Source organism: Egretta garzetta, unplaced genomic scaffold, assembly GCF_000687185.1.
Source record: "Egretta garzetta isolate BGI_Z169 unplaced genomic scaffold, ASM68718v1 scaffold112, whole genome shotgun sequence".
Taxonomy (NCBI): Eukaryota; Metazoa; Chordata; class Aves; order Pelecaniformes; family Ardeidae; genus Egretta; species Egretta garzetta.
In genome coordinates this window covers 3,073,189-3,093,898 of record NW_009258884.1, presented here as the reverse complement: position 1 = coordinate 3,093,898, position 20,710 = coordinate 3,073,189, and the positions used below count along the sequence as shown (strand labels likewise).

The following is a 20,710-nucleotide window of genomic DNA, read 5'->3' as shown; positions in this document are numbered from 1 at the left end:
ACCGTCTCCCACAGCTACCTTCTCCTCCTGCTTTCTGGAGGGCTGCCTTCCACGCACATTCAAGGAATTCCAGAGGAGCTTTGAAGAAACCAGTTCTTTGCATGCAAAAACTACAGCACATCCCATTTGCCCTGCAAACTGTTCTCCATGCAAATTTCTACATTGCTACTAAAAAGTTAATCCAGACCCTTGCAAACCGTTACAGCACTGCTCCAAGTCCAGCAAGGACTCCACATGCCTGAATGAAATGTCATAAAATAGGTAATGTGTTATTTCAGTGACCTATGGAAAAGAAATATCTAAACCCTATCTAATAATAAAAGAAATATCTAAACCTAAACTGTCAAAAACACACCCCAAATTTTATAAAGGAATGTTTTTGATGCAAAGATACCAAAGAGCTGAAGGGCAACAAGTCCAGAAACCCTGGCCCAGATTCTCAAAATACATTTTTGTGCCCGAAATCCACATAGAGCTGAAAACTCTGAGGATTCATGTTTAACTTTGAAGCCTTGCCAAGGTGCCCTACCAAGAAAGGGACCAAAATGGCTATTTTGGAGTTTCCCTTTCTATTTACAACAGGAATCTTTCCTCTAGCTTAGAGCACCTGGTTCACGCTCAGGAGGAGACACAAGCACGTTTGGAATCCTTACAAAGGAATCCAAGTGCATGGGGGCAGCTGTTCTGGGCTTGCTCAGTGCCGAGCAGACCCTTTCAGTAGCTGAAAGATCTGACCCACCTTCATTCCTTTTACTTCCCAGTTTGTTTTTGCCTTGTTCTTCATTCTCCTCTCTTCACACGCTTAGAATGACAAAAAAGCCTTTTTGTAAGCATTCATATTTTGAGCAAGCTCCCTGCTGTAGTATCATATGTTTACCTGGTAATTTGGTAATGCAATGATACTAGCCTCCTTGATCTTTCAGCCTGAAGATCACATCTGAAGTCATCTTACGCATTATTATGATCCACAGGTATGTAATCGGACTGGACTGAGCATGTTGTAAACACAGACACAGACCTTGCAGTAAACTAGCCCTGCAGATATCTGTTACTAATCTAATAAACCCAAATTTTACTAGAAGCGCTATGCCTTAGCTCACAGTTTGGTGATAAAACACCTGGTATTCAAAAATGAAGACCACAGACCCACTTTAATGAATCATGATGTGTGGCCCACAGAACTTTTTCTAGTGGTCAGTAGAGCTGGCAGATTAACAGAACAGTTCTTTATCTCTGTATTTCATTCTCCACAAGCAGCTGTAGTAAATGCCATAGAGAGGCTAAACTGTCACTGAAAGGAAAGACAGAAAGATGGATTCAGGAAACACATTCTAAAGACAAGGTTCATACTACAAGAGCTTAGTAATCTTGTCTAATGTTATCAACATTATTCTCATACTAAATCCAAAGCACAACACTATACCAGCTACTAGGAAAAAAGTTAACTCTATCCCAGCTGAAACCAGGACACCGGCATGGATAAACATGAGCTTTGCTGTACATCACACACAGTCCCCTCTTATTCAAGATCTGCAGTTAACGAACTGTCTTGCACACCCATTAGAAGATGCAGCTGCTGTTTAAGTACCAACAAATTAAACGTTTGGCCGCTGCAGTGGCAAGCAAAGGAAGCACAAGGAAGGTTTAGTTGCTAGAACTCACAGTGCATGGTTTTTGGAAGTCTCTCTGGTAACACAAGATATGCTTTAAGGAGAGCCAGAAGTGTCAGAAGCTTGCCACGGAAGCACCAAATGGCGATGATACACATCTCCGAAAGTCACAACAGACACAGGATGCTGCAGATTGGTGCATCTTGGTGCAAACTGTAAATTAGCCTTCTGAAGTGCAGTCAATTCGTATCACAGAATCGCTCCTCTCTCTCCCAGGGACTAGCACACGTCTGCTGTAGCCCTCAGCTAGCAAGAAGCCTACAGTAGGTCTCAGTTTAAAAAAAATCAGACAAGTTGGCTTACAATTTATTGAGCTGTTGCCCTATACAAGGAAACACATGCACCAATTCCACTTACTATTTGAAAAACAACTATTATAGTGTTATAAACCATAAGCTCCTGCATCACACTGTGGTCTTCCGCTCCTAAACCAAAGGTATTTACTCACAGCTTGAAACCTTGAGGCATCTTGGCACATCCAACTGTTATCATGGCAATAATCTGATTTGCTTTCCTTCCCAGTTCACTCCTGGAAGGAACTATTTTGACTAAAGAAAAAACCAAACCAGAAGGTAAGCATACTTAAGCTGCAAAAGGTGTGGGGTTTTCTTGGGTTTTTTTGGTTGGTGGTTTTTTGTTTTTTTTCCCTTTTCTCCAGCACCACCCTTCCACCCCCACACGAAGAGGGAAGGACAAGCACTTTTTGAGAACATTTTCAGGTAACAAACCCCAGATTTTGAGCAGGACCTAATCACTTTCTATGGCACTTCGAGGGAATGACAGGCTCCTCAGCTTTACCAAAGCAAATGGACTTTAGCCTGACCCAATGCCAGGCCATAAAAGTTTTAAGAATTGCTCTGGAGTCCCCAGCAGCTTCTCTAGGCAATACAGATTAATCAATTTTATATGCAGCAGTTCCTGTGCAGCCTCAAATGCTGCATTTTGGCAATGAGAGCCGTTTCAGGGCACACAGAACTGGTAAATATACAGAAAGTGTGGAAATGGAGGCACCATTTCAAACAAAGTCAAAAAGCAACTGGCAGATCCTGACAGCAAAGCCAACGCAGACTGCAGCACCGCTGCTGCCCCAGGCCCTGGAGATGTCGTTTGTCAGCAAAACAAAGATGCTGAATCCTTGCAACCTTGGCACTGAGCACACAAAAACTGAACGTCAATACTTCAGTTGGTGTAAACACAACTCAAAGCTCAATACACATGCATTTCAGGTAAGTGCTCACAACACAGGGATGATGCAGAGAGATTGTTAATGCAGATGCTTCATTGAGAGTGTGTTCAGCATGGCAGCAGCACGTCTGGGGACAGACGGCGAGATGCTCAGGCCAGCTAGCTGTACAGCCTCTAGATAGCCTAATAAAGAAAACTAGAAGGTAGCTATGAAGGTAATAAATGTAATAAATAGATTGTTCAGGACATCTGCTTACGCAGTACTCTGTCTTAGTCCCATTAGCCAGGAGTTAGACCTGTGACAAGGACTGGCTCGATCAGGGACTCCAGAGCAAGAACTTAGACCCATGTCAAGGGTTTGGGGATCTTGCCCATAAACTGCAAGAATGGTCACAGCTATGGCAGGATACAGAGATCTTGCTGGGCTTCCCCCAGAGCAGAGCTTGGGTGCGAGAGGAAAAATTCCAGAAGCCCAGCTGGTTTTCACCTATTTACTCAGCTTCAGGTATTTGCAGTATTCATTTTCTGTGGGTTTTAGTAATGGATAGAAGTCTTTATAAAAATGAGGTCCACGTTCATGATACTCAAGTAGTTTCCTCAAGTAGGAAAACAAACCATTCCTCTTTGCATCAGTACAAAAGACTTTGCTCGAAAATAGTTTCGAGCATCTTCCAAGGATAATTGCAGAGCACACATGAACTCTCTTTCTGCACATCGAATAGCTCTTCCCATCTCTTGGAGAAAAGCTTGAAGTGGATTCTGCTAATTCACAAAGCAGAAAGCTCCTTGTTATGTGATGGTGCTGGCAGAAGCAGTCTTGTGGCAAGTGCAGACTTGTCATGTCGTTTGCTCTGTAGAGCAGGTTTAAGTTTAAACAACAGTTTCACACACTTCCTCTCCCTTGTTCGCGAGACTTGAGTCCATGCAATCACAGTCCTCTGCAGTGATATATCTTAAAGATATGCCAGTCTTTTCTGCAGAAACCTAATGCAAGAAGCCATCGAGAAATTGCTAGCCACAGGACTAGCAATGCTTTTGAGCTGGATCTAAGCAGAACATTTGTCTCCTTTGAGACAGCAAACCGTGGATTGTGCAGAGACATAGGGACTCAACAGGGTGGAAATGAATGAAGGCTGTACAAAATGATCTTCAAGACTGCTGCAAAAACCTTTTGACACCAAATATGTCTACATGCTGATGCTAATTCTTAATGTCTTAAACTAATTCCCTTGCAAGCATTAACACCTCTATGCACTAACATCCTACTTAATAAATATTGAAAAGCTAATAAATTAACCCAAACATGCTTTAGCCACATGTACTCTTGCATTTAATGTCCAGTTCACGGGATGAGTTTGGGCATGCTTGATGCCAGTCACGCTACCCTGAGGTAGTGTTTGAACAAATTCCACAAGAGTGCAGGTGACAAAAGGACATCGCAGCTGATAACGTACCTTCCTTTTAAAGCCAAGCTCAGTCCATTGCCTTTTTACTTGTCTGGATTTTTAATAGCTACTACTTGCTATGTTCCCTTGAAAACTGGGGATTAGATACACTCAAAGCTGTTTATAGACAACTGCTGCTCCTCCACAGCAGGACTCCAGGTTGACTACTTACCATGTCTGATTGTATTATTTTTATCCTACTGTAATCAAACACGTTTAACACCCACCCCCTTGTTTTCCCTAAGAAGGATCTTGATTTCAGTTCGCTTTCTGACCCCAAAAACAGGAGTCACAGAGTTCAGATCACCACATCAACAGCAGGTTGTCATTTCCTACCCCAGGAAGTTATTTAAAAGATATTAAAAAACGCTTCTTTCAAACCTAACCTACAATTGTTGCTAAGTGCCCACAACAATTAAATACCTCCCACCCCCTCCAATACATTATGTATACTGAGATCAAGTCATGAGTTGATCTTGTGACTGCTGGAAGGCTAAGAGTGAAATTAAAAAAAAAAAATAAAAATCAGAGTTTAGCTGAGTTCAGTCTGAGCCTTTGGGAATTGTGCTTTCCAGTTTTCCTCTCAACCATGAAAGTTGTAAAATGAAGAAACGCAATTCTTAAATCATCATTTAAGGGTAGAAGATTGAAGGAAACAGACCCGTCACCTTCCCTGGGCCGCACAACCACAGGGCTGCATTGAAATAACGGGAATGTGCAACCAGGACAGCTTTTTCTTTTGCAGATTCATCCAAGTTGGCCCCAAACTCCAAATCTTGTTCAAGCCTTTTAAATACTAGAAATTCCATCTTCAGTTGTTACCTACTAACACAAACCACATTAAGCAAAGAACTGTAACAGCCAAAGAGCTCATAAAACAAGAACTATTTCACCTTCACTTCCCCTTTACTCCCTCTGGAGGGAATCTTACACCTTTCATAAAATTTGACTGCAACATTTTAACCCAAGAAAGTGCTCCTGCTGCTGGAGAAGTTATTTAGTATATACAGGTTTTGGCTTTATTAAGTTTAGCTGAAATAATTCTTTTGATGGCTTAGAGGACAGGAGACAAAGCTTGTGAGACTTCAAGCAGTCTACCCATAAGACTACGACTACATTATAAAAACACCATTAATACTTGTCACTGTTCAATCAGCCGACTTTCAATGTTTTCTTGGGTTTTAGGGATGAGCATTTATCAAAAAAAAGGTTCTTCCTGAAGCAACTGAAAGTAGCATTTACAAAAGTGAACATCTCCATGCAAAACAATCCCATTTAAAAAAAAAAAAATCCTGTACACTCTCAGCATTTTCCTAACTTTGGAGTAGATGTTTGGCTACGTGCTTTAGCAAGAGGGTTGGACTAGATGATCTCCTGAGGTCCCTTCTAAACCCTTGCCATTCTGTGATCAGTAGTTAAGTATCTGCGCATCCACTGAATATGGTATTTTAAGAAGTGGGTGCCCTTATGGCATAAGGTCACCCTGTGCTTTGGCTTCTAGAAATATAACTTTCCACAGATCCCGAAGACGTACACGAGGGCAAAACCAGGAGGTAAAGAAACACAGTTCCAGGATGACTATCACTGCTGAAGTCTCTCCTGTGATACTCCTACTAACCAGAATAACCCAATTCAGCTCTTGAGGGCAACAGAAAACTTTTTAACCAGAGAACAGGAGTTTATTAGTGTGGTTATTCCTCTCAGAATATTCTGATGATGGAACAAATCCTGAGAGACAACATACGACATTGGAGGGAGCTAAGGAACAAGACAACCAGGATTTGTTCCCAAGATGCAAGCAAAGCCTCCACACGCACAGAGAAGTGGAGCATCAACATCTTATTCAGAACATGTCTGCAGGCAAGACACCACTTCCAGGATGCAAACAGCAGTCTGGAGAATATACTCACTGACATTTTTGTGCAATGGTCCCCACAAATATTTTTTTAGTGTGTAATCCGACTCTTCCCATTTCTTGCTGCAGCAACCCCTTTACTGGGAGCATCATTTAGGCCACAGTTAAATATATTTTTCAGTAAGGTATACCAAGACAATTGTGCAACATTAAAAACAGGCAGAAAACGATGCATGTTTGCAAGAACATGACAGAATAACAACAACGAAACCCCCTGTGGAACATTTCACACAGAAAGGCATCTTTGAGGACTCCTGCAAGCCTCAAGCGACAGCCTTACCTTCTGGGCTGGGACCGGCATTCTTCTTCCCCACTGTCTGCCTCCTGCGTACATAGGAAAGGAGAAAAAAAGTTAATATGCTTTAATATATGCAGAATCCAAAGACTTGCATTTCACTGGTTTGATCATGGAAGGCAAAGGAAACTCTCACTGCTTCTGCATGTAGCTGTCACCACAGAGGAACTCACTTTCTGCTCAGCTGTCACTTCGTGTTCTCTCAAAACCCTTTTAAAAACTCTACATTACAAGAATTTTTGCCACTGCAGGGTTTAGCATGCTTTTGCATGGACTTCCAATGACCCCTGCCAAAAAAGGCAGGCCAAGAGCCAAACACATAGTTTATTCCTGGGCAAAAAACTCTGGATTTTTTATTACCTTTAGGTAGAACATATTAATTCATACTCCAGTGTCAGCAATCAAGTGTAAGAATCCACAAAACCAGCAAGTAATAAACCTGCCAAATAGGACTGGGTGAGCACAGATAGACTATATATAAAGTGGAAATTTGACATACAGTGCTGCTTTAGATGCAAAATTAATAGGCACAATCTCTAACATGCAGTGGAATTTTACTAGGCCTACCTACTAAAGCCCAAAGCAATACCTCAGTAGAAAGATCTCAGCGATTAATTCCGCTTCACAGTACATTTACATATGCATTGCCAGGCACTGGCTGGGGATGGGGTACAGGATCTGTTTTATCAGTGAATACGTTCATGTAGGTCTGCAGGAGCAACACATTTTAAAACATACCAAGCGTTCGGTCAGTGCAGGAGTGTCCCAAGAAAGCCAGAGTTCAGCACAAGGTGACCAAGGAAGTAAAATGATAGTTTGGTGTCTGGCTTGCTTTGGGCTTCCCTCCTGCAGAAGGTCTCCTCTCCAGTGAGCACCCACCATTTGCTGGCAGTGTATGGTCCAACAGGAGTTACACAGAATCGACTCGCATGAAAGAACAAGACCTCAGTATGGCACCACGTATTTTGGTCATTTTTCAAGACACAAACCAGCAAGTAGGTGATTGCATGAGACCTCTGACACTATGACAACAGGGGTGCTAACATTTTACTAATGAAGTCATGTGGTGGGCACTTAATTCTCTGAAGTGTTCAGGTTTGTTTTGGTTTTTTAAACTCATTACAGAGTTCTTTTCTAGCCAAATTTTACTGAGCTCCAGCACTGTTACTGCATTTCTCTCATTTTTCTACCACTCATCCCACTATCCTTTAAGATGAGCACACCCTCTCATGAGCAAAGATGCTGACACAGATTGTATCATGACAGTAATAGAGTGAACTGTCGTCTTCTGTAGCTTGTGTTACTCCTGAACTCAAGGGTCACTTTAATACTCTTGAAGGCAAATACAAAACGATGCACCGCTATTGTGCTTCTGAAACAGGAAAGCAGGGCTCAAGACAGTCCACGGTTCCTCTTCTGCAAACTCCTGAAGAAGAGCTGAAATTCTGAAGCCAAAATGTCAGCAGAGAGCGATGGTGTTTCACACAAGGATGACATTAGAGGTGATTTATACCAACGCAGTCACTGTGCTCTCCTCCCCAGCACTGCTCCCTGCCCAAACACCTCTGCAACAGGCTCTGGTTCTCCCACAAACAACCCCAGGGGAGACTGTACAGCTCTTCTGAGAAGGGAAACTACCCTTGTCTTCCTCTCCAGCTTGCTCCAGGAGAGCAATCTGAAAGATGCTCTATCTTGCATACACTGCTTTCTGTTTTACATACCACGGCACACAGATGGAAAATCAGAAAAGGTGTGTAAGAGATTTCATGGGCTAGGGGGAAGGCTAGGTGGCCTGGTTTCAGCTGGGATAGTTAACTTTCTCCCTAGTAGCTGTTATAGTGTTGTGTTTTGGATTTAGTATTTTAAACCACAACACTGGGGAACCAGATAAATGTCAATTCCAAATGGAGTCAGTGGGAAAAAGGAAAGGAAGAACTGTGCATTCCCGTGCCTCTGGTTCAGCCCCACCAAAGAGGACGCATACCTACCTGCCCCCCAGGGCAGGAGAGGAAGGGAAGTAAGGAGAGGGGGAGATTCTGGAATAGAAACATTTGCAAAACCTACCGAAACTCAACACATATAAGCATCAAGCTCAGAAAAGGGGAGGAATGGAAAAGTTAAGTTCCCGTAAGAAAACCACATAAACAGATGTTTTTTCCTGAGAGTCTTTTGAACTACATTTCTTGTGCTTATTGCATGCAAAGCTCATACTCAGTTTGGTTTTTAATACAGAGTTACATGCAGATAGTCCTGCTGGATATTGTGTTTCTCTCATTTAAATTATCTGAATCTGTGAGATATAAGAATAACTAGAAAATGCATGCTTGCTACTGGTCGTCTAGGAACAAAAGTAGAACACCACCATGAAGTAGTTCACTTGGAGCCACCTGCAACCACAAATTCAAGCTAAAACCTGCAGACCATCTACAACAAGCAAGAGCTGGCAGAAATACCTTCTACTCATCATACCTTAGAATTAGCTCAGCGAGTCGATAAGGAAGCTAGCATTCCTGACCCCTTCAAATGAAAACACCAGTGAACTCCACAGCCAACAGAAAACAGGCTGCAGCATCATTCAGAGGGGTGCGGATACACAGATGAAGAGCAGCCATCACAGGAGCAGCCACAGAGCTCTTTCAGACCAGGGGGCCAAGTCCTTGTTCCCGAGATGAAGCATCAGCTGCGTTCCCTGGCTGGCAGGACACTGGGATGCTCTCTGGGATACAGACCCAAGACTGCCCTCGCTAAAGAAGAATCTGATGGCGTAGAGTCACTTTTCATTCTTCAAGCTTTTGCAATAACCACACCAGCTCAGAACCTATCTGAGCCAGACTGCTTGTTGTCCACAGCTCCAGACACCGGACAGCTGTCCTGGCGATCCGTGCTCTCCACGCAGCCAAAGTCTCCACACATTTCGGCTGCATTGTTTAACACCTCAGGGGCAGTAGCTATTCAATGGAGCATGCTGCTTATTCTGCATTTTGGCCTATTTTAGCTTGACAGATGGTAACAGCAGCATTTTAAGTTTGCAAAAGTAAGACATCAAGTACTTCCAAGCAGTTTGCTAGCGCTTAACCACCTTGCATGCATGCAAGCAGTAAGTACCTGTGTTTCTAGAGCAAGCAAAGAAAGTTTACTTCAGTCCTAAATACTTCTGATAATTCCTTGCCTTGCTCCACTTCCCCTAAATTTGTAATCCTAATTACTAGCAATTCCCAAGAGAATGTATATTCATTTCTCACCCCAGAGCTGGAAAAGTGCAGGCAATTCCCAGGAGGTTGGAGTGGAAAATACTGTGGTGAAAAGGATAGCTCCAATCCCTGAGATCACCCAGTGCCTCTCTTAGCCAGGCAGCCAGTGTCACCACAGAAGCCACACAGGCCACCTCCTCAGTGCCACACACCAGTTCCAGCAGACAGGCATAGCATGCAGAGTTAACCTCACGGGCTCCACTGGTGCAGACAACTGCCTATTGCCCCTGCGTTTGAGAGCAAAGGACCTTCTGGATTATCCTGAGCAGACTCTGCACTGGCTTTTAGAGATCTGCCTGCAAAAACAGGGATGTGGCGTGTCCTTTACACTAATAGTTGCTAACTGCAATGGACAAATCGTGTAAGAATTTACACAGCTCAATGGGTTCTCCTCAGCGGAGCTGCATATTAAAAGTTCTTGTAGCAGAAGTTAAAAAAGAAACACAAATTAAACATGCACAGAAGATTTGCGGATGAGGATTCAGATCTCTGAAGAGTCAGTCACTCCAGTATCATCAGCAACAGAGCCCCATTAAACTGAGGAAGACACCAGCACTACAGTTACCACCACTGGCTTTGCCCAATCCCCAAACCCATCCCACCACTTTGAGTTGCATGGTCTGATATAATGGCCTCACAGCATTCGCATGGTGGTGCTAGATGGGGATGACAAGCTTGAGCATAAGGTACTAGAACCACACCACCTTTCATTCAGGATGCTGCATCACCTTAAGGACGTGGTGTGCTACATGTCCTAAACAAGATCAGCAAGACAAGAAACTGGAAGCCAGCATCAGGTGTGCGTTAGATTCCGCTAACAAATTTCATTATTTATCTCAAGTCCTTCTGAGAACACCATTAGCTGTTGTGGGCATGTTTGTTGTTGCTGGAACTTCTCAGACCCTGCCAGAGCATAAGCTCTGATGAGATGATTTGATGTTGACAAAAAAGTTGACTGGGGGGGGAGGCAAGAGGAAGAGGTCAGAGGGGAGGGGAAGAGGTTTCATTACATGGAGAATAGCTGAAGACATGATGGGTTTTTCTGAATAAGCCGAAACAGCTCAAAAGCGTGTATTTGGCTAGAGAACAAGTTCCTCAAACCCACAGTAAGGTAACACAACTGAAAGAGCACTTGAAATCTCTACTGCGCTGTTCAGGAACCCAAGCTATGCAAACATTTTTAGTATTATAATGAACAGCCACTTCCACATGCCAAAAAAATCCTCATCACAGCAACTGGCAAGCCTGGAATACCATAGCCGAAAGTCCCTCAAATGGCAGGAGAAGATCCTGAAATATGCAGATCATTATCTTAGCTCCACTCAAAATTCAGCCCTCAAGAGCTCAGTGAGGAGGAGGCTAGACATGGCCCAATCAATTACCATCTGTCTCTGTGGAAGCTCTTACAAGATCTCTTTAATATTAGACATAAGCGTAGCAGATTTATGCGAGAAGCACATCTACTCAGAATATAGTTGACTGTCTACAGAAACAGAACTGTAGACAAGTGTGATGTGAGTAAGAGATCCATCAGCAGTACCTGGGATGCTACCTGGAACACAACCAGCCTTCACTGACCTCCTCCTCTTCTCATCAGCAACTCTGGCCAGCCTGCAGCCTACTCCTTCCCCGGCTCTCATGTTTTGTCCTGGTATTTACAGAGTGGTGGGATTCAGATATCTGAATCATCTTAACCCCATCAACTATCTCCTTTGCAAATGCATCCATACCTTCTCGTGGACAGAGGGCACTCAGTATGGAAGAAGATACAGCCAATGCTCCCATACTTCACATATCCCACCACTATTTCTCCTCTTCCACAAGTCCGTGCTACCATCCAGTGTATACCATACCCACCTGACAGTTCTGTGCTGTGTTCTGGTCTCTATGTAACTCTGCAACTGTAAAACATCACTAAAACCTCCTTAGTAACTGCAGCCAAAACTAAGCTGCAATGACAAGTCACCCCACTAGAGGGGAGGGCAGGACAGAGAAGACGTGCCCAGTGCATGGTCAAGTGCAAGCTCCAGTGAAGGAAATGACTCCAATATTGACATGACTATTAAAACAAGCACCTTCACATTTTCTTGCCATTTTCAGTTTATTTCCAAAGAGGCAGAATTACTGCTGTCAGTGCAACAACTCACCAGCCAAAAAGTGGATCAGAATCTGTAAACATTCCTTTCTGGGACATCTTTGAGAAGGCAGTTTATGCTTTGAGAAGGAACATGCTTGGACAGCATCCTTGGACACTGAAACCAGCCATTTGGAGGTGCAACCTACGGCAGTGACCCACTTCAGCTTTCAAAGCTGCCTTTGCACAGGCAGTAGTGAGAATCTTGGATCTTGCCCCAGCCCCCGGTTCCCCGTGCCCTGTAGCACCCCTGCTGTAAGCACAGCAATAGGTGCAAGAGACAGCAACTTCCACAAACGCTCCTTGGAGATTCCTGATCCTGGGTTGCTCCAGCCTCAAACCAGCCTCCTCCACCAGCCTGCATCGAGGAGGAAGCTGAGCAGCACTGATGAGCTCCAGAGGGAGTCCTGCCCTGCTTTCCTTGACCAGAAACAGAGGCCTCGGGGGAAATGGAAGGAATGAGTCGCATAGCTCTAAACTAGGCCACGATATTAAATGCAGTTTAAAGTGAAAGATGAAAAATTCCATCTCTGCTCCTTTCAGGCCATGTAGGACAGAATATGCAAAACATTAATCCTGTTTGTGCTTTGATCCACTGCCAACTATCTGTCATCAAAAGGGCAAGGGAGAGGAGAGAAATTTTTGAGTGCTATTCTGTTCTATACAATGGGAGTCACTCCATGTCACGCAAACAATTCTGCTCTCGTAAAACTCCTTTTTGCAGACTGATGTAATGATAAATGAGATTCGATCTGCATTCTTACGTACAGGGACTGGGGCTGTCTGCCTGTATTTAATATTAGGAACATCACAGCAAGTTCTTTTACTGCAAGAGATATGATTATTAGGATAAGTCACACGTCTAACATTCACTACATTTCTATTAACCAAGGAACATTTCACACAGACTACACTTCACACAGGCTACGCCCTAAAAATACATCTTTCAAACCTTAGAAGATATTCCAATTTAATAACTGCTTGCTACATATTCTTTTATGCCAACATACCTGATTGTATAGACAATGCTTGGGAAGTGTTTTTTATCAGGAGCATGAGTAGTCACAGCCATCGATACCAAGAGAGCACTGACAATTTAGACAGGACAAGGATTCCAGTTTTCACCCCACAAGTCAACATTTTCCTCATAATTGTGATGTACACAATTCAGACATTACACAACTTCTCTCCCCTTCTCCATTTTCTAAATCTTGGCTAGGTATTGCTTTCTGGATGGGCAACTTCATGATTTCCACTGTTGGGTACGCTTTCCCCTTCTACAGGAATCTCTGCCCAGCAACAAAAGCCAGTAGTGAGTGAGCACGAATTCCTCATAGGAAGGCAGAACCAAGAGGTGGATATGAAACTACTCTCATTTCTTGAAGCTGTTCATTTTCAAAGTCAATATTGTTCTTTTTTAAAGAGATCCTTATTAACAGAGGCAGAGAGACCTTCTGCAAGAGTAGGAATGCAGAAGCTATTTTGTGAAAAGCTACGCGAGGCAAAGAACTTGAAGCCTTTTTACTTCTCCTAGTGAAGAGCAACTGGCAGCTTCTTATTTATACAACAGAAACTTAGTTAATATAGATCCCCCAAAACCCACAGCAAGACTCAGATGTAGCCATGGCATCAGAGAGGCTTTTCACTTAATGTCAAGCCACCATCAAATGAACAACTCTGGACCCCTTCTCAAAGAGAAGGCTTGTAATTAAATGAGCAATCTTCTAATTCTCTGCCTACCCTTTCCTTGGCTAGATCCCATCCAGTTGCTCAAACACACTAAGTGCCTCTGAGCCGAACATGACCTTTGCTGGGAAGAAGGCAGCTGCTTTAGTCAAACCAGAGGCTGTGCATCCAGGCACCGATCCAGTTGTTAAACCATGCAAATACTCCTCCTCACAGCATCCACCAGTTTCCCAGTATATCTTTGTTTGGGCTACAGCCGTACAGTGCGTTGCAAGCTCCTCCATATAGGCGCTCTTGTGTGTCAGCAAGTTATTAAGCAAGTCAGTACAAAAACCACCCTCCCCCAACTATTACCCAACGCATGGATAACCCAGTTTGGTTGACTATTGCAGAGAGGGTGCCTGTTACTGTAGCCACAGCCTTTCCTCCAATGCAATACAAGCCTCCTAGAGATAAGAGCATCCACTGCACGTTCAGATTCCCCAGGGCTCAACTCAACCCTTGACACAGGCTCATGGTGACATTAGGGATGCCCTCGGGTATCCAACATCTGCACAGGACTGGCATTAGATGCCCAAAGAAGAAACTGAATAGAGGCCCCTGAAGTCCAAAGGACTGGGATCTGTGCATGGACATCACACAGAACTGAAGTTCAGCACCTTCCAAGATGAAATAGTTGGCAGATGCCTATTCAACAGCAGGCCCTGCACAAAGCTGGTCCTATCAATAATCTCAGATCATCTGCTGGAACAAAGCAAGACAAATATTTGAGTCAGATTGCCAAATATCTATTACGCATTTCTGTAGCAGAGAGACTTTCATACAGTAGTCTGAGTTATATCAATCTCTGAAACAAACTGTGTTAGCAAAAAGCCCACACATACTGGATTTGCAGTAAGGCTGAAGTGCCAGCAACAACACTCTGGCTGGTAAAAAGAAACAAGGACTGACTTGAAAAACTGGGTTGATAAAAGGTTCCCTGTTTTCTTGCAAGAAACTCAAGACCACACATGAATTCACCAGCAAGAGGCTCCAGGGATGGAGGGGGGATGCTGAACTGTAACAGGTAACAATTTCTAGCCTGACTGTGTCTAGTAGCAGTCTGATACTAAAAAGGGCGATTTGACCACCAAAAAAAAAATGGGCAGCCAGAGTTTGCAAGTTCCACAGCTGCAACATGGAGAACAAAGACAACCAGAAATTGTGCAGCAGCTTGTGTGAACCAATTTATTCCGTATATTATGGAAACCATCACATGGTAGCAATGTGGAGGAAGTACTCATGTATAGAGGATAGGTCTCAAAGATGAACTGAAAACCATTTCACTTCAGAATCCCTCTGTCTCTGGAGGTGGTTAACCTTACCATTATTATAAAACTATATTAATAAAGTCACCTAGTATGCTCTAGAGAGCTAGCTCATCAATACTTTTTTAAATACTTACATTTGCCATCACCTTTTAAAAACAGAAGCTGCTACCAGGAAGCCTTTAAGTTTGATATCAAAGTTCTTCAAAAGCTAAGCTGAGCAAACTAGGCCACAAACAGGGAAAGGGCAGAGCTGCGCTGTGTTTTGCATAGTGCTTTTACCTCTCCAAAGCTATGGGGACAAGGGGTAAACAAGCAGCTTTCTCCAACCATTTCTCTCTCAGCCATCACTATTTGCATGAAACGTTTTGAATGAACACTGTTTTCCTCCTCACATTTCTTCTGTGTTTGAGGTTCCACATAAGCAATAGCTTTCTGCGGCCAAGTGTTCATTCAGAGGTTGGCATTCCTTCCAGATTGTTTTCTGTATCACTTTGCTATGTCAGTAATTGGTATATTTAGGTCAAAGATGTTGCGCTCCTGCTCTGGCAAGAAAGAAAAAACCAAGCTCCTTATCAAAGCTTTCATCTTCCTGCTGGAACCAAGAGATTTATGCAAACCTTGTTTAGATCAGGCCTCACTAAAAACTGCAGAAATAAAACACTTGAAGACAAAAATTAGAAGCCTCCAACTGGTACAACAAGAGTCAGGATGAGAAATACAGTGTGACACAGCCTGCTACACTACACCACAAGAACAGATTAAAAAGGAGATTACTGTCAACTGAATTTCTGCAGTGAAGTAAGCTTGCCTGATGGGGAGTACAACAGCTTTTGCCTTAATCACAGAGACACACCCAAGGGAAAAAAAAAGAATACAAGCATTGTAGATACACTACTCCACACTTCTAGAGAGAAGTTATGTGTAATACTCCTTTGGTGACAGGATATGTGTATCATCTCTAGACACTTACAGGTGCTAAGAAAAAAAAAATCAAATCTGGCGTCCCCCTGAATAGACCTTTCCTCTAACTTTTAGAAGGCCTTTCAACACTGCGCAAGTACGACAGAAAAGGCAGATATTTAACAAAATTATGATGCTTTGCTAGATCTAATGCCTCCTAGAACCTTGAAGATACCTGCTTAATCTGCTTTTAGGCAAAGGTACTGAAGTTGTCCACTGGAAATCTTAAAATCTAGAAGCATCACTACAACAGTAACAAACGCTTATGGTGATGGGACAAGCGTGAGAAAACTCACTTGCTGTATAAACACAGGCACTATAACTCCAGTTTCATATTGGGAACCGTTCCTGATGTCAAGGGTATAGTTTGACTAAGACCAAGTCAAAGATATGCATGTGTACACTGGTGAGTCTCAGGGCAGGGCTTCTGCACAACAGTCTGTGATTAAAATGAAATCCCAGCTCCACAGGTTACCGCAGTGAGCAGCCGTTCATTATCCATTCATGCAGAGTGACGCATTTACATGCATAAAATTGTCCCTATGCAATTATGAAGGATGGACATTGACACCTCAGACACAGACCTTGCTCAACCTTCCAGTGTACTCAAGAGCTTTCAGAAGCAGCACGGCCATGTGCACCTCCTCACCCAGAGGGCTGACATCTTCACCTTAGAAGCTGGGCCTGTTCCCAGCTAGGAGAGACAAGACTCCTGCACTGCTGCATTAAAAAAAAAAAAAAAAAAAAAAAAAAAAAAGAAGAAGAAAAAGGCCAGGGCAGCTAAAAGAGAAGAGAAACATTTTCTACACTATCAGCAGGGTTCAGTGAAATTATTGCGTCCCTTTGTTGCCACAAACAACAAGGGAACAGCTGAAATGTTTTGTATCCATCTGTGCATGGCACCTACCCAAAACCTGCTTAACAAAAAAAAAAAAAAAAAAAAAAAAGGCAGCTAGAACTAAACAAGGTTGAAGGAACCTCAAAACCAAACTGACTAATGAGCCATACGCAGAGAAGTTGGAGACCTGGAACTGCAGCTGATAATCTTTTATCATTCACAAGCAATACTGTTAAACTTCAGACGGAATAAGGCCACAGACCAGACCTAGAGAGGCACACCACCAGCTTCTGGCTTAAGTCAGCTTCCCAGTGAAATGAACAAACATTAAAGGTGCTTTTAAAAGAAGGAAATAGTTGGGTTTCACTCCTTATGCTGAAGGGTTATTTTAGGAGGAGGAGGGTGGAAGGAAGGGAGGTACACTGCGAAGGGAAGGGTCTTTGTCTTACAATCAGCCATCTTCCTGTTAGCATCCAGTTTACCTTGGTGCACACTCACGGCAGCCTCATTTGTATCCCTGCTACAGTCATCTCTGCTAAAAACTAGAGAGTTGTTCTAGGGCTCTGTGCAGCCACAGTTCAAGTTACAACTCCAGAGCTTTGCCTTCTCCCAGAATGTGGGTCACTAAAGTGATGCAGATTCACCTGCATCATATATGAAGTATATTATATTATTCCCACAACAGGACAAGAACAGAGCTATCTGGATGCTATTCCTATCTATGCCATAAATGTGTCCACGGAATGAAGCTGCACCAGCACAGCTCTCTTGATAGAAGCCTAATTCCCGGTCAGCAGCAGCATAACCAGACACAGGCTTTTCATTTTGACAGCTTGCCTTAAATTACACAGAGGAAAGCACATGCAGCCATTTATGAGACACATTTCAGTTGCATCTTCACCCCACACCGACTCAGCAGCACGCTCTTAAAGCCGAGTGGCTGGCTGTAACACACAAGCATCTTTCTCCCTGCCAGAATGTTAGAAGAGATGCTCACCCACTCAGCTCCTCCGAGATCCAATCCCTGCAAGCTCCCATCAAATCTCCCCTTGACGTAAAGAATGTACGACACAGGGGATGAATTAGGAGCAGCACAGAAATCCTCCTGACCTACCTGAACTGTAAGCACCAGCAGCCAGGCCACTCTGGGCCCCTCGCCTACTGCATCAATAATTAAAGGTTAATTTTCTGGATGAAAAGATTTCTCAAAGCAGAAAGTTATTTAACACTTAAGAAGGTGAAAAAAAGGCTCTGAAAAGGGAACAGAGCAACACCCAATCTTTTCAAATTCCATGATACTCAACCTCTAAAAAAAGCAAGATGGAGGGGAAGTCATTAATGTTTCAAATTCTTAACATTGCTTAACCTGAATCTGTACTCGATGGTACAATTATAAGTTGCAAATTGCTACCTAGCATTTTGGGGCGGGGGGTGGGGGGAAGAGGTATCCAAGCAACTACATTGTACAGCGTGTCTGGATGCAGCAGCATCTGCGTTGGCACTCACAGGCTGCTATTGCGTAACCCTGGATTCAAGCAAGAGCGCAGCCGGGGAGTCTCTGCTCTATTGCGGTGACATATCTAGAACAGAAGTGGCTGGTAGAGGTTTAACAGCGGGAGTTTAGACTATATCAGAAGAGGAATTGGCAGGAAAGTCTCTTCACCTCTAGCCTCTGTTTGGGTAGGGAAAAAACCACAAGTGTTTTAGGCAAAACTTCAAAAGGAATTGCTGGGACAGCTTTCTGCACACGCAGGACGCGGAGCCGAGTCTTCGGAGAGCAGAGGGAGAGGAATGCCTGAAGACATTCCCTGGCAAGACACTGCAGAGAGAATCACAAGGTACAAAGCGTACTCCTTGTTCACATCCTCCGTCCCCAGGTCGCAGAACAGCCTCCCAGCTGCCCCACTTCTGGCAGGGGCCCACTGCTACTAGAACTAGAACATAATGGTTATAAACTTCCCAGAATCACTCACTTCTTAAAACATACACCCAGGTATTAGTTTCATGCTGTTGGAACTTAAGCCAGCATGCTGAGCCATTTTATTGCCCGATACAAGCTGGTTTATAGGCCCTTGTATGCTGTTTTCTCTACTCTTTCAGCACCGCATGCCTACAGCCAACTGGAGATGCAGGGGTCTAAGCAGTTTCCGAGGGACCAAAAAGGAGGCATCAAACATAACGGCACCTCCTCCAACACAGGTTGAAGAAAAAAAAAAAAAAAAAAAAAAGAGAAAGGAAAATTAAGCTGAGGAGTAGAACAGGGTTTTCTGGATGAGTCAAATATGAGCAGAACGAAGTTGCATAATGAGTGCCCCTTGACTTTTGTTATTTCTCCCAGCCAGCTCCTCCAAAAATCCATTTGTTATTGTTTATTTGGGTATCAGTCCAAATTGCTGTGGGAGGAGAGAAAAGGAATAAAGGAAATGCTGTCAAGCTATTAATTCTAGTACTGTAGTCATCTAGCGCTCTCCATCTATTAACGAATCAGTGTCCTGTTTACTGCAAGGCTCTCCAGAGCCTAAAAGTTAAATAGAAGAAAAACAGATCTTAATTAGACCATCACAAAAGTGACTCCAGCACTGTTTCTCCTTGGCCTGGATGAACTCTGCCTTTGCTTATTTACCCACTGCTCAGTCCAGCCGGGCAGTGTCGTTCCACGTCTCTCTCCAGAGAGCAAGCAGCAGCAGGGGAAGCAGGCGCCCGGCAAGCAGCAAGGCAGCTGGGAGCATCACTCCTGAAATTTAAGCCTTTGCAAAACATCATATTGCAATAAAGGCCAGGCTGTCTCAAAAGCCAGGAGCCACTGTGGCCACCACTCGTCCTCCCATTCTCCCAGGGTAGAAAAGAAGTCATGTTCCTACACGTCTACATCAGTAACAGGAGAAAACTGTACTAAACCAGAATGCATTATGCTGGACCACACAGCCACTTGCCCACACTCTCTCCGTGCCAAACCTGGTGACTCCCAGGAGCAGAAATAGCTCAGGCAGAAGCCCACTGTCCAGAACAGCCTTTACCGACAGGAGGACAGAAACACTGTGCCAAAAGCAAAGGAACCACAGTAGTCTTGGCACAAGACTGGATTTGCCTGACCCCTGGAAGTTCAATAGATGTATCAGATTTGTGGCCCTGCAGTACTTGTCTCTGTAATCCCAGCCTCCTTTGTACCATCTGTTTCCCCTTCAGCAGACTGGCCATTAGAGACACAATGCTTAAACTCGTGTCTCCTTAGTAACAGGTTTTTGTTGATCTCTCCCATGCCTCCCAATCTTTCTATCAATCCTGTAATCTACTAGGATTTTCCCTGCAGGGGATGCATAACAGCATCAGTGGGGAAAAAAAAAAAAAAAAACAGGACGAGAGAAACACTTTAGGACAAGAGTAGAAGGTGTAAAAGGGGAGTGCATGAAGTTAGAAGAGCTCCAAGTCTATCAAAACCAGATGTTCTCATTATATTGGAGCAAGCCACCAACACACCTTCCGAGTGCCAGGTTTAAGATCTCATCTGAGCACTCAGTGCTTCAATAGCTTTTTCTTAAAGAGGTGCCAGTTCTGAACAGCTTCCCATCAATACACAAGTCTTAAAAGAAAACACCCCACACATACCCTACATCACTAAGACCATTTTCTCTAATACCTCAAAGGTAAAAACACTGCCAATCTCAACACTATGCAGGTAAGGAAGGACTGTATTTCCAGTCCATAGAGACTGTCTCTTACAGCTGGTTTTAAGTCAGTGATTGCTGGCTGCCTTTGGTTCCTTAATCCCTAAATCCCCACACTCTCTTCTTGAGGTTAATCCGGTTAAAACTCTCCTTTCCCTTTGGCTGGTGCCTTGCATAAATAACCACCTGAAGAGCAGAGCTAAAGCCAATGCTCAGAGTATGGCACTTCCCAAAACTTTGTCTGGCTGCAAGAGACGGCACAGAGTAAGTCCTGCCTACACCAGAAAAGGAAATCAAGATGAGCTAGATAAGGGCAAAAGGCACTCCTTGCGGATTGTTTAAATCAGCAGGCATCA

The 20,710-nt window shown here is 43.6% G+C and overlaps 1 protein-coding gene across 1 annotated transcript in view; it reads right to left on the bottom strand.

Annotated features, from left to right (window-relative positions):
- SSH2 (slingshot protein phosphatase 2) overlaps nucleotides 1-9,423 on the bottom strand; it is a 67,319-nt gene extending 57,896 nt beyond the window's left edge. The window contains 2 exon segments of the mRNA XM_035889616.1: nucleotides 6,496-6,539; nucleotides 9,370-9,423. Of these exon segments, the coding sequence (XP_035745509.1) occupies nucleotides 6,496-6,539; nucleotides 9,370-9,423 (98 nt within the window).
- Nucleotides 9,424-20,710: the final 11,287 nt, after the last annotated feature.